This window comes from Cetorhinus maximus, chromosome X (genome assembly GCF_964194155.1).
Source record: "Cetorhinus maximus chromosome X, sCetMax3.hap1.1, whole genome shotgun sequence".
Taxonomy (NCBI): domain Eukaryota; kingdom Metazoa; phylum Chordata; class Chondrichthyes; order Lamniformes; family Cetorhinidae; genus Cetorhinus; species Cetorhinus maximus.
The window spans coordinates 12,667,918-12,682,774 of record NC_135917.1 but is presented as its reverse complement, the minus strand read 5'-3'; the positions used below and the strand labels follow the sequence as shown (position 1 = coordinate 12,682,774).

The following is a 14,857-nucleotide window of genomic DNA, read 5'->3' as shown; positions in this document are numbered from 1 at the left end:
CCCAGGATAAAGTAACCCGCTTGATTGGCACCCCATCCACCAAATTCAACATCTATTCATCCACCACCGACGCACAGTGACAACACTGTGTACCATCTTGAAGATGCCTCCTTAGACAGCACCTTCCAAGTCTGTGACCTCTGTTACTCACAATAAGCGTCTGTGGTGGAAGAATAAGTCCAAAGCTAGTCTTTTTCCTCAAGTTGGTTTATTCTCGAGACAGCTCTTCAATGTAACAGACTTCCTAGTACTTCCCACACCAGACTGTTCCAACTGTATCTATTCATACTGTTTTGATGGGAGAACCAATGCCCATTACCTGTTTTAACTAGCAATTGTCTTTAACAATTTAATTGCTATGCAATGTAATTACTGATACATTGACAACCTCTACCATCTAGAAGGACAAGGGCAGCAAACACATGGGAACCACCAGCTCCCAAGTTCCCCTCCAAGTCACTCACCGTCCTAACTTGGAAATATATCACCGTTCCTTCACTGTCACTGGGACAAAATCTTGGAACTCCCTCCCTAACAGCACTGTGGGTGTACCTACACCACATGGAGTGCAGCGGTTCAAGAAGGCAGCTCACCACCACCTTTTCTTTTATTTGTTCACGGGATGTGGGCGTCGCTGGTTAGGTCAGCATTTATTGCCCATCCCTATTTGCCCTTGAGGAGGTGGTGGTGAGCTGCCTTCTTGAACCACTGCAGTCCGTGTGGTGTAGGTGCACCCACAGTGCTGTTAGGGAGGGAGTTCCAGGATTTTGACCCAGTGACAGTGAAGGAACGGCGATATATTTCCAAGTCAGGATGGTGAGTGGCTTGGAGAGGAACTTCCAGGTGGTTGTGTTCCCATGTATCTGCTGCCCTTGTCCTTCTCGATGACAGTGGTCATGGGTTTGGAAGGTACTGTCTAAGGAGCCTTGGTGAGTTCCTGCAGTGCATCTTGTAGATGGTACACACTGCTGCTACTGTGCGTTGGTGGTGGAGGGAGTGAATGTTTGTGGATGGGGTGCCAATCAAGCGGGGCTGCTTTGTCCTGGACGGTGTCAAGCTTCTTGAGTGTTGTGGGAGCTGCACTCATCCAGGCAAGTGGGGAGTATTCCATCACACCCCCGACTTGTGCCTTGTAGATGGTGGACAGGCTTTGGGGAGTCAGGAGGTGAGTTACTCATTGCAGGATTCCCAGCCTCTGATCTGCTGTTAGATTCTCTCCTGTTGGAGATGGTCATTGCCTGACACTTATGTGGCTCACATGTTACTTGTCACTTGTCAGCCCAAGCCTGGATATTGTCCAGGTCTTGCTGCATTTGGACATGGACTGCTTCAGTATCTGAGGCAGCAACTTCTCAAGGGCAATTAGGGAGGGGCAATAAATGCTGGCCCAGCCAGCGATGCCCACATCCCATGAGTGACTGAAGGGGGTGCCAGTCAACGGGTCCCTGGAAGAATGCTGCAAAGTACAACTGTAACTTCCACCTCCCTTTCAAAAGGGCAAATCTTACATTCAGCCTGGATACAGCCCTCGCCTCTCCCGCCTGCACAGAGCAGACTTCCAGACGCTGTCAGGAGTATTTCATTTGCAACAGCTCCCTGCTGGTGGAGGGAAATGGCAAATTCCAATCGCAAAATTAAACACTGAGAAGGAGAGACAGCATGAGAGAGAGAGAGAGAGAGAGAGAGAGCGCAATGAAGAGAGCGTGCAAAAAACACAGAAAAAGGGCAAGTGGCATGCTGACATTGAACAAAACTACCCACAATGCCAGCACACATGTCGACACACTTTCAGCCTCCCAGATTCAATACGTGGAGCTGGAAAGAGTTTGTCCATTCCAAGGGGCGACTGATTTCAATCATGCATTATACAATGAGAGGGGCTCTCGTTACTTGCTCCTAATGGAAGGCAGATGAGCTTCACTGTAGGCTTGAACAGCAGTGTACAGAAGAATTCAGAACAATGTAAGCATGACATGAATCAGCCTCATACAAACGCTGCAACTGCATCTATTTACAATGCTGGCCAAGAAACTGCAGTTAACCCAAACGGCCTGAATATTGTTTGATCCCCTTAATTGCTCTGCATTTTAACGGTGCTCTATCCCTGTGTTATACAGTGACAGACCCGTCCCCACCAATACTGTACCCCAGTGTTATACAGTGACAGACCCGTCCCCACCAGTACTGTACCCCAGTGTTATACAGTGACAGACCCGTCCCCACCAGTACTGTACCCCAGTGTTATACAGTGACAGACCCGTCCCCACCAGTACTGTACCCCAGTGTTATACAGTGACAGACCCGTCCCCACCAGTACTGTACCCCAGTGTTATACAGTGACAGACCCGTCCCCACCAGTACTGTACCCCAGTGTTATACAGTGACAGACCCGTCCCCACCAGTACTGTACCCCAGTGTTATACAGTGACAGACCCGTCCCCACCAGTACTGTACCCCAGTGTCATACAGTGACAGACCCGTCCCCACCAGTACTGTACCCATGTTATAGAGGGATGTGGAAGGTTAAGGGTAAGGAACTTGCTTTACTATTGTGCATCTTATGACCACAGGACATTGCTATGCACTACATTAGTGAATGACATACTTGTGAAATTTAATCTTTATTTCAATGTGGGGACACTGGCTACAGATTTCACGCATCAGTAACCTACAGACCGCAATGAGGTAAATGACCAGATAATCTGTTTCAGTGATATCAATTGAGGAATGAATATTAACAGAAGATTCGCCCTCCTTTCTATCTTGGTGGCAGGATAGGCCTGAGTGACTGAATGGCTGACTCCTTTTCCTAAATTCTCATTTTTTTCCCCAATCTGGGGGATAGCAGAACAATTCTGGAGGAATTGCATCTGTATTTCATTGAGATTTTGAAGTTTCTAACTGCAGGGCACCAGAGAGTGGCCCCACACCCATTGACAGAACAACAGCGAGAGCAGGGGAGGCAATGGATAGGAAGGAGCTGGGGAGAAGTGAGCTGTTCATAAATGGGGAAGGTTTAAAGAGGAGGAGGTCTTCGAAAGAGGAAAGAGAAGCAAATCAGATTTAGGGAAAGAAAGCGGGCAAGTTTGTGTTGAAATTTGAATGGTTGGCCTTGAAGTGAACTCAGAGTGAAACCTGGGGAGGAGAGGGGAAAACACAATGGGTCCTCAATGGGTTGGGGAGGGGACGGGGGTGAGGGGGACGGGGTGGGGTGAGGGGGACGGGGTGGGGTGAGGGGGACAGGGGTGTTTGGGTGGGGGATGGGGCTGAGGGTGGGCGACAGGGACGGGGGAGCGGGGGTGAGGGTGAGGGTGGTGTTTGGGTGGGGGATGGGGACGGGGGAGCGGAGGTGAGGGTGGTGTTTGGGTGGGGGACGGGGGAGCGGGGGTGAGGGTGAGGGTGGTGTTTGGGTGGGGGATGGGGGAAACGGGGGTGAGGGTGGTGTTTGGGTGGGGGCGATGAAAGAGAGATACACAGCAGGGGCTCAGCAGACAGCAGCAAGAACTTTGCCCAATTCCTCCTATCCCAAACTGTCACCATCAAGCCAAGCTCAGCATGTTGAATTCAGCATGGAGTCCGGAGTCTGGGAGCTGTCTGCTCTCTGCCTCAGGCTGCTGCTAATGTTGAATTTGTGCTGTAATGGAATACATGCTTTAAGTTGGTCCCCAATTGGGGAAGGATCAGGGAATCATTGTAAGAGTATAATAACCCAGTTCACTCAGTGTCTGGGAGGGACTGGGAGAGTCTGGGACTTTGCTTGGCAGTATTGGAGATAAACCTGGTTTAAGGTACAGCCTAGCTTCAGACTCATTCTTCCCCAACCTCCAAGTATCGGAGCTAACACGTGCCACCGATTGGATGATTTCACCACCCAACCAGGCTGCAGCTAACCCAACAATGTGAGCATGACCCACCTACTTTGCACTAATACTAGACAGTGGCAGGTCGAGAACCCCACAGCGGAGCTAGCAAGGCTGCTGGGATTGTGCAGTGAGTCTTTTCCATTCAGGACTCACTCGTCCAAGTCCATACATCCACACAGCATTGCAGCAACTCAATGCCCCACAGTCTCGAGCTACAGACATCTTTGGCTTGAAGTACATGGGCGTGTGTAACACATTGGAAAATATTCTCATTCAGAAACAACTCACCAGGATTGTGAGATTATACGATCGAATTGTTGCACCAAACCACTGGTTCGATTTGAGCTCCAGCACTTCAGTCTCATTGTGTAACCGGTTACCTGCAGGCAAAACACAACTCAAGTCAATGCCAAGAGCAAGCAGCCAACCTATGAAACAGGCTCCTTCAGGAGGCAGAAGAAACAGTCTGAATGGATTCATTCCAATGTAAAGTTGAGAGATTTATTTCAGAAAAATCATATTTTGGGACACAAAAATAATTTGAAACATGATGTGCGGGGAGTGTAATGTGTTTGGGAGGAACAGGCAACTTGGGGCTTATGGATCCCACCACTCAACCACTGGGGCTTTTCTTCACCTCATGTCAGGGTTTATTGTAGACGCATTGATAGAGATTGATCACTAAACAAGACTTGTACCTATACACAGGGACCCATACTCTGCAAACAGAAGGAATATGTTCAAGCCTTGTGCCTTTTTTGAATGACCTGGAAGCACGGGGAGCCTATAATTCTCTGTTGCTTTCGCCTCAGCCAATCAGAATCAACCTGCTAGCCAATCAGCACCCTTCTGTCATCTAAATTGCAACTGTTTGAAATTTGGCATTCTTGCATTTGTCCTGTTGAGTGCAAGATGGAAAGCTTCAGCAACATGTCTCTCTTTACAGCAATGTTCAAGTTCTGAACACCATTATCATTGCAGCGTGCAAGTACAGGGTGGTAGAAGATGAACGAGATAGACCTTGGGCCTATTTCTTCCAGTAATCCCTACGTTCTGATGTTGAAGATGCCTCATTGGGGGAAGCCTAACCCCAGTTGTCAGGACATCATGGCTACAGTCAGATCTCGACAGTATTGTTCAGTAAATGGACAATGATTGGTTAGTATCAAACGCAACATGATCAAGCAGAGAAAGCAGCTGCGAATTGATGGAATGACCTTTGACCAGTCAGACTCGAGAAGCACACTCACACGCTCCATGGCTATCTGTCATTTCATCAGCATTTTGCCTCCCAGCTTTGTCTTTTGGTGGGGGAGGGGAAATTGTTCCAAACCATTTTGAAAGTTTCATTGAGATGTACTTAGCTTTGAGATATATCCTATTAGACCATAAGACATAGGAGCAGAAATTAGGCCATTTGGCCCATCGAGTCTGCTCCACCATTCAATCATGGCTGATAAGTTTCTCAACCCCATTCTCCCGCCTTCTCCCCGTAACCTTTGATCCCCTTACCAATCAAGAACCTATCTATCTCGGTCTTAAATACACTCAATGACCTGACCTCCACAGCCTTCTGTGGCAATGAATTCCATAGATTCACCACTCACTGGCTAAAGAAGTTTCTCCTCATCTCTGTTCTAAAAGGTCTTCCCTTTACTCTGAGGCTGTGCCCTCGGGTCCTAGTCTCTCCTACTAATGGAAACATCTTCCCCACGTCCACTCTATCCAGGCCTTTCAGTATTCTGTAAGTTTCAATCAGATTCCCCCCTCATCCTTATTAGGAATTATTATTATGAATTCATCCTGACTGACATCATGGTGGATAAAACAACAAGACGAGCAGTTCTGCACCTAAATTAAACAAGGGACCAACCTTTGGTCAGAATGGTGGGCAAGTCCTGACAGCATATTGTGTCGAAATAGAAAGTCAAATATATCTGAGCTAAACTGAAACTAAAGCCAACAACAGCACAGTTTACACAAAATATCTCAAAGATCAAGAGGTTAGAACATTGAATACATTTAACTCAGAATGAACTGGGGAAGACAGTAGCTAACAGGGAATGTCACTGGACGAGTGATCCAGTGCCTCAGGATAATGGGAACATGGGTTCAAATTCCACCATGGCAGCTAGCGGAAATTAAATTAGATTACTACAACCTGGGATTCAATAGTGACCATGGAACCAACGACAATGGTAACCACAACACTGTCGGTTATCGTAAAAACCCATCTGGTTCACTAGTGCCCTTTAGGGAAGGAAATCTGCCATCGTTGCCTGGTCTGACCTACATGTGGTTGACTCTTAACTTCAAACCACTCAGTTCAGGGGCAATTCAAGATGGGCACCAAATGCCAGCCTTGCCAGTAACACCCTCACATGCAAGAATAAGTTTTACAAAAAAACTAAATTCAGAGCCAAAATGTCGAAAGGCCCAACTGAGTTCAGTTTCCAATTAGTTTGCATAAAACATTGGACCAATTAACAACTTGGCAACCCACTTACAAATGGGTGAAAGGGGGTTTGATTAGCTGCAACACAAAACAGGGCAGAAGCACCTTTGAGAACATCATAAAATCCTCAAAAATACAAATGCAATACTTGAGACAGAGCAATGGCAGCAACCGTGGCAAAATGGTGATGAGGTCTGGCAGATTTGGGGCAAGGGTTTGACTTCAGGGTTGGAGATATGGAGCAAGTACGTTGAACAGCCTCTGCATTGAGCACCTCAGACAGTTGGTACCATCTTCCTCGGGAGTCCTGCACGCAAGCAAGCATCTATTGGACGTTCACAAGAACACCTTTGTGTACCCAGTAGCTGCAGAGGGAGCAAGGGCTTCTGCTAAATCAACCAAATGGGGCAAGACTGCATTTTCATGCAACTTTACTTAATCATTCTCTTAGAGGTCATGAGTGGAGAGCAAGTTAATGGTGAACTCTCCCAGTTAAGTTTGTCATGGGGTGTCTGAGGTTCGAGGAGATTGGCCCAGATTCATTTCAGACCATTCTGCCCAGTGACTTTGGCAGTCCTTTCAGTTAAGCAATACGTCCATTTGCCTTGCACTATATCGGGATCATGCTGGGCAGCTCGGAGGCTCCTGGCATCAGGGGAGACCTCAAGGGTGATGTCTTTCTGGGACTGAGCAGTATCTTCTATTGGGAAGTCCTGTCCAAAGGAGGGACTGTGTTAACTGGAATGGAAAACCCCTCCCTCGAGGATTGAAGTGTGTTTGAGGGGGATCGGTGTGTATTGAAAACGGGGGTAGGGAGTATATGTGACACAGAGGGGGAGGGGTTTGGAAATTTTGGCATGTGTGTGCGCGCAGGTCAAAAACTTCCCCCCCCCCCCAACTCCCGCAAGCAACTAAGGTTTTTTTTTTAATATAATAAAGGGCTTCACGAAAAGGTCAACTTCAGTCCAGTAGCATTTGGGTCAGTAACCCTCGAAAACACAAACATACAAACTGACAACAGCCATTCTGCTTAAAGAAAGCAAAGTAGCCTTTGCATTCACAGGCAGGCCTTGCCAGGGAGTACGTGCATGTCACCACTACAAAGACGGTAGTGTTTGAGGTCAATGCATACACTGCTATAACCAGCCACAGTGAAAACTGAACAACCTTATTATTAAAAGTAGTAATTGAACTCGGGATGATTGCAGTTTATGCCGAATTAGCTCATCTCAGCTGTGAGTGGTGACGCAATGTGCCTGGGGGACAGTAAGGGATGCGGTAAATTAGACCAGCAAACTAAAGCTGAACTGACAGACTGAGCTCAAGCCATTGGTTGCTGGTTGACAGCTGGTTGCAATTCGAACGTAGAAACTGTGAGGATTCGCCGAGACTGGGAGTTGAAAGACCAGATAAATGAGTCTTCCCAGCTGCCCATCCCAGTAAACGTCCACCAAGCTAAGGAAGAGGCACCACATCCAATAGAACGGAAGCATCGCTCTCCATTCAGTCCGCAAGGCAATGACCCTGAGCTTCCTGTTGATTGTCATTTCAATTCTCCACCTTGCTCCCCAACTCTGACCTCTCTGTCCTTGACCTGCACCGGGGTTCTAATGAAGCTCAATGCCAGCACCTCATCTATCATTTCCGCACTCTACTATCTTCTGGACTCAATATGGAGTTCAACAATTATAGATCATAACCTCTATCTTACACTATGTGTTTTTTTTCCTTTGTTTAGTTGCAATGGTTGTGTCTTGCTTCTTTTGGGTATCCCTTCATGTTGCATTCAGATGGTTGCTATGTAGCCATCCACCCCTCATCTGGAGGCAACTTGTGTTAACTGGAATGGAAAAATATGTTCCGGATCAAAGGTGCTGGGGCTCAACTTCAAGATTAATGCAACTGGAATTATACCCATTCCCACTCCCTTTGGCTGTTGCAACACAAAATTGTGTGTGATTTCTCTCCTGCCCCCTCCACCCTATCACGGAGTTTCCCCCTTTAGTTCTTCCTGCCCCCTCCACCCTCTCCCTGCCACCCCCCCACCTCAGCCACTGGCTTAAAAAAAAGGCTTTTGCATCCCCCATCTTCCTTCGGTTCTGAAGGACAGTCAACTTGACTTGAAACATCTGGCGGGATTTTCCAGTCCCAGCCGACAGCCAGAACCGGGAAAATCCCGCCCATTAATTCGGCTTCTCTCCACCCGATGCTGCACCACCCGCTGAGCTTTTCAGCATTTTCCGTTTCCCAAATCATCGTTCCCTGGGGCTTTCTTGGTGTCGGGCTAGCTTCATTCAGTCCCTGTGCCAAAAGGAATCAAAAGAAAGAGCCTCATTCACAGAGAAAAAAAAATATAGTTCACTCTAGCTCGAGTCAATGTTATGACCATTTTTGTCAGTTCTGGCAGTTTTGCTCGAGGGGAGATACCAAGCCACACAATTCCACTGTTCATTTTGTTGGCGGGTCCTTTTTAATTAAGGGACAGTTATTTCTATTCACAAAGCCACCCCCCCCAACACCCCCAGGTCAATGTTGAGGGAGTTAATCAGCCTGCAACTTTCAAATTGCCCCTTCTGAATCAGAGCCTTCATAAAGAAGAGGCTATGGGAGTGAAATCTCCAAGGAAAATAAGCAAGACAATTCCTGTAGCTGTTGAGTAAAGGATTAAAAAGGAACACAACTATGTAAACATGTCATTTAGTCATGGATTTAACAGGCAGCCGAAGAGGTTTATTTCCTGTGGCTACAGTAAACACGTTCTATGTACGTCTTTTAGGATTTAAATAAATTGAGTGTTTGGGAATACAAAGCTCAATATAGGATTATTGTTTCAAAGAGGAGAAGGGTCCAGTGAAAGTTCTGGTTAGAGTAACTTTAATCTAGATATACAAGGCAGTGTAAAAATATGTTCCGGGTCAAAGGTGCTGGGGCTCAACTTCAAGATTAATGCAAGTGACAGAAGTAAAAGTGTATCGAGCACGGTCTGGAGATGCGGCTTATATTTAGTTTGCGATGGGGAACTCCCTTCCTTTATCATTCCCAAACTCGTTGGGGTCTCAAGTGCCACTCCAGAAAGTGAAGCCCACTGTCCAGGCCCTGACACTCGCAGTGCAATACTGAAAGGGGTGCTGCGCTGTCGAGAGGTGGCGTCTTTCAGATGAGCAGTTCATCATTCTACCCACCCTCTCAGGTGGGCAGAGTGGCACTGTCGTGAAGAAGAGCAGGGGAATTCTCTCCCTGGTGTCTGGGCCAACACATATTCCTCAAGCAACATCACAAGCAGGCTCGCCGGTTATTTATCTCACGGCTGATTGCGGGAGCTTGCTTTGCAAAGATCAGCTGCTGCACATCTGAAATCCTTCCCCTGGGAATGACAAATGTAACCTCTTGCTCCTTCTCCGTTTGTGGGTGATCTTGTGGTTTCAGTCCTCCGGGTATAACCAGAGTTTTTGTCCAGTTTGTATTTGTACCCGAAGCGGAACTAATTGTTAACTTCACTTTAAAGGGGAGATGTTGGTCTAGAGGTGATGTCACTGGGCTAGTAACCCAGAGGCCCAGGCTAATGCTCTGGGGACATGGGTCCAAATCCCACCACAGCAGCTGGTGGAATTTAAATTCAATTAATAAATCTGGAATTATAAAGCTAGTCTTAGTAATGGTGACCATAGCAACTATGATTGATTATTGTAAAAACCCATCTGGTTCACTAATGCCCTTTAGGGAAGGAAATCTGCCATCCTTACCTGGTCTGGCCTACATGTGACTCCAGACCCACAGCAATGTGGTCACTCTTAACTGCCCCCTGAAACAGCCGAGCAAGTCTCTCAGCTCGAGGGCAATTAGGGGTGGGCAACAAATGCTGACCTTGCCAGTGATACCCACATCCCATGAAAGAATAAAGGGGAAAAGAAATCTTGCTCATCTTGAGGGTTGCCCCCTCAAAAAGTCAGCAAATGGAAAAATGGCCTCTTTGCCCAGAGTGCCAGGAATGAGTGCCATCGCCATGATGCCAATCATGAACGTTGAATAGCTGGAGCAACTTTTACATTGGCCTGGACTGCGCCAGGCTCCTAGTGCTAAGACTCAGCAGCCTGCAACAGTGCCAAAGGTGAGCTTACGGGATTTGCGAAGGCTGGCGATGGGACTCATCGAACCGGGGCCTCTCGTGGTGTTGGCAGTGCCAGGCCTTCGCCCAGCAAGCTGACAGGATATCAACTCGTTCTCACACCAGCCCTCCTGTCCAGCTGGGTAGCGCACACATCTGGGAAGGGCTGTCAACAGGTTTTTAACCATTTAGTCATTGTGATGGGGGGAGGGGGAAGCCTTACCCACTGCCGCACCCTGGATGGTGGTCGGGGGAGAGGCGGTGGGTAACGCAACAACAATCTGAAACCAGACAACAACTTATCCACTCCATTATTAACCTGCTGCCCAGAGGTGGCTTGGTAACTATATGTGAACAAGGCTCTATGCCTCAGAGTGGTAACAGCAGAGTGGGTTTAATGGTCGAAGGCTGGATTTCCCGGGGCTCTGGGCAGCTGGAGTGACGTGAGAATGGAAAAATCCAAGTAGTAAATGCCTTTTCATCACTGCCTGTGGTGGTGCCGGCAGGGGGAGGAAGGAGGGGAGGGGATGGCTTACCCCACCATCACTTCCCAGGCCCTGATTCAAGTGCCTTCCATCCCCAAGCTCCAAATCTCCATGGCAATCTGCACCCCCTCTCCCAATCTGCAATCTCTTCCAGAAACTGAACTGGGATCAGCCATATAAATACTGTGGCTACAAGAGCAGGTCAGAGGCTGGGAATCCTGCGGAGAGTAACTCACCTCCTGACTCCCCAAAGCCTGTCGACAATCTGCAAGACACAAGTCAGGAGTGTGATAAAATATTCTCCACTTGTCTGGATGAGTGCAGCTCCCACAACACTCAAGAAGCTCGATATCATCCAGGACAAAGCAGCCTCGCTTGATTGGCACCCCATCCACTCCCTCCACCACCGACGCACAGTAGCAGCAGTGTTTACCATCTACAAGGGGGGGTGGATTTGTGGGGTGGGGTTATTTATTTGTTCTCGGGATGTGGGTGTCGCTGGCAAGGCCAATGTTTGTTGCCCACCCCAAAGTGCCCTTGAACTGAGTGGCTTGCTAGGCCATTTCAGAGGGCAGTTAAGAGTCAACATGGAGTCACATGTAGGATGAGGTAAGGATGCCCTCAAGGACATTAGTGAACCAGATGGGTTTTTACAACAATCAATCATAGTTGTCATGGTCACCATTACTAAGCCTAGCTTTCAATTCCAGATTTATTAATTGAATTTAAACTCTATCAGCTGCCGTGGTGGGATTTGAACCCGTGCCCCCAGAGCATTAGCCTTGGCCTCTGGATTACCAGTCCAGTGATATTACCACTAGACCAACATCTCCTCACAAATGAAGAGGGAAACAAAAATCGATTAAAAGACAGAGAAAAAATACAAGAGGAAAAATCCAAAACCATTGACGTTTTTAATCTTAAAAACCTCTCGGTATAATTTCTTATCTGTGGGACTGAGTCTCCAGCACAACTGGTGAAAATTGTCCGGAGATTGGTGGAAAAATAACTCCACGCTCACAGCCCTATCCAGGATTACCGTGTAACAAGTCAACATTTTGTGGTGACTAACAACTCACTATATCACCGCAATTCTCACCAGCTGCGTTAGGATCACTCTTGCCCCTGATTCAGAGGATTATAGGATCAAGCCCCATGTGCGTTACAGAGGGAGCGCTGCACTGCCAACGAGGCGTTGTCCGACAGGCATTAACCAGCTGGAAAAAGATACCATGACACCAAGAACAAGAGTGTCCCCCACCCCAGTGTCCGAGCTCAAATTCTCTGTCCCCCCCCCCACCATCAACCAGACCAAAAAATAAAAAATTTCATTGGCCATTCATCGCATATCCTGGTTTGTGGGATCTTGCTTTGCCTAAACATCTGCTCCAAAAGCTGCGCTGCAAAAATAGCTCACAGTATCAGATGTCAAATGTTTCACATTCATAAGAACCCCAGTACAGACACTAAGCCCCTTTTTGTGTTTCGTTTCAGCAGTTCCAGATGTTTGACATGTTTATAGCATTTATTCTTTATCGGTTGGCTGTTTTCCCAGAGTCTTTCCTGCGGCTCAGGTCATTTAAGAGGCCGGAATGGGATAGTGCCTCAGCGCCTTTCCGACGGTCCTCGTCACCGACGGGAGCAGCTCGCCTCACCTGGGCTGGTGTTGAAGTCTGTGGTTTATAATTGTCCTCCCATGTTTCCAACAGCGACCTTCATCTGTCACCAGCCTCCAATCAACAGCCCCACGGGGCGAATATTAATGCTTTATTTGGGGCCTGATGAAATTCAAGCCAAAAAGTCTGTCCAGCAGATTCAACATCTTTTCGTTCCCAACAAAACCTCCATTCTTTCCTGGATACAGCGCATGCTTTTTTCCTTCCCCCTACAAACCATCTGTGTTAAAGTGGCCCTCCCTCCCACGTGGTCTTGAATCTTCACCTCCGCCCCCTGCCCTCCGCTCCTCAATCACACGTGGCTCACCCTCTCTGCTCCTTCCTGCTCTCACCCTTGATCCAAGTTTCCAAATGATAAAATCCCAGGCGGCTTCCCCAAAGAATCGAGTCCTCCTCGATCCCCATTGGCCCCTCCACCTCCTGGTCGCTTTTGGACAAGGTGTCCTCGCAAAGGTCAGGGGTCACCGGTCACGTGGGAGGACATTTACACTACACTGTGGCCTTTCATTCAGGGGTCGTTTTGGGGTGGGGGGGGGGTGGAAATAAACAGAGCAGAAGAACAATTAAAACCCACTGCTCAAAATGCCAAGTGGACGAAGAGGGCTGAAGACAGGAGTTGTGGTTCCCTGTCTATCCAAACTCTAATGGGAAGTCCACCGCTGTCACCCTCTCTTCATAATATGACCTACATGTTTAGGAAGCTGGGTCTGAGCGAGCATCAGAAATCCCAGTCAAAATGAGCACTCACTTCCTCTGTGGGACCTCCTCTCCTGCATCACCTCACTGCGGCCTGACACCAGGACTGAGGCAGGGCAGTCTCATACCCTCAATGGTGGCCATGCCCTTTATCCATTGCAGTCAAGATTTTACAGCACTCACTTCCCAAGGAGTCACAATTGCCTTTCGAGCCACTGAAGTACTTATCAGAGTGCAGTCATTGCTGGACATCATGTTGTACATAGCAGGTTCCCACAAACAACAATCAGAAACGTCCCCAGGTTTTTAATGATGCTGCTTGAGGGATAAATATTGGCCTCAGGACACTCAGGAGAACTCCCCTGCACTTCTCTGGGACCGTTTACGTCCACACTAAAAAGACAGAAAGGGCCTCAGTTTAACATCGCATGCGAAACACAGCAGCTCCGAGAGTGCAGCACTCCCTCAGGACTGACCCTCCGACAGTGCAGGACTGACCCTCCGACAGTGCGGCATTCCCTCAGTACTGACCCTCTGGCAGTGCTGCACTCCCTCAGTACTGACCCTCTGACAGTGCTGCACTCCCTCAGTACTGACCCTCCGACAGTGCGGCTCTCCCTCAGTACTGACCCTCAGACAGTGCGGCTCTCCCTCAGTACTGACCCTCGGACAGCGCAGCACTCCCTCAGTACTGACCCTCGGACAGTGCGGCACTCCCTCAGTACTGACCCTCCGACAGCGCGGCACTCCCTCAGTACTGACCCTCCGACAGTGCGGCACTCCCTCAGTACTGACCCTCCGACAGTGCGGCACTCCCTCAGTACTGACCCTCCGACAGTGCGGCACTCCCTCAGTACTGACCCTCCAACAGTGCAGCATTCCCTCAGTACTGACCCTCCGACAGTGCGGCTCTCCCTTGGTACTGACCCTCGGACAGTGCGGCACTCCCTCAGTACTGACCCTCCGACAGTGCAGGACTGACCCTCCGACAGTGCAGCATTCCCTCAGTACTGACCCTCTGGCAGTGCTGCACTCCCTCAGTACTGACCCTCTGACAGTGCTGCACTCCCTCAGTACTGACCCTCCGACAGTGCGGCTCTCCCTCAGTACTGACCCTCAGACAGTGCGGCTCGCCCTCAGTACTGACCCTCCGACAGTGCGGCTCTCCCTCAGTACTGACCCTCGGACAGTGCAGCACTCCCTCAGTACTGACCCTCCGACAGTGCGGCACTCCCTCAGTACTGACCCTCCGACAGTGCGGCACTCCCTCAGTACTGACCCTCCGACAGTGCGGCACTCCCTCAGTACTGACCCTCCAACAGTGCAGCATTCCCTCAGTACTGACCCTCCGACAGTGCGGCTCTCCCTTGGTACTGACCCTCGGACAGTGCGGCACTCCCTCAGTACTGACCCTCTGACAGTGCGGCACTCCCTCAGTACTGACCCTCCGACAGTGCGGCTCTCCCTTGGTACTGACCCTCGGACAGTGCGGCACTCCCTCAGTACTGACCCTCAGACAGTGCGACTCTCCCTTGGTACTGACCCTCGGACAGTGCGGCACTCCCTCAGTACTGACC

At 49.0% G+C, this 14,857-nt stretch overlaps 1 protein-coding gene across 1 annotated transcript in view; it reads right to left on the bottom strand.

The window, feature by feature from the left end:
• LOC144672669 (integrin alpha-5-like) overlaps positions 1–14,857 on the bottom strand; it is a 142,308-nt gene that overhangs the window by 83,025 nt on the left and 44,426 nt on the right. Inside the window, 1 exon segment of the mRNA XM_078534551.1 lies at positions 4,152–4,243. Coding sequence (XP_078390677.1) covers positions 4,152–4,243 — 92 coding nt within the window.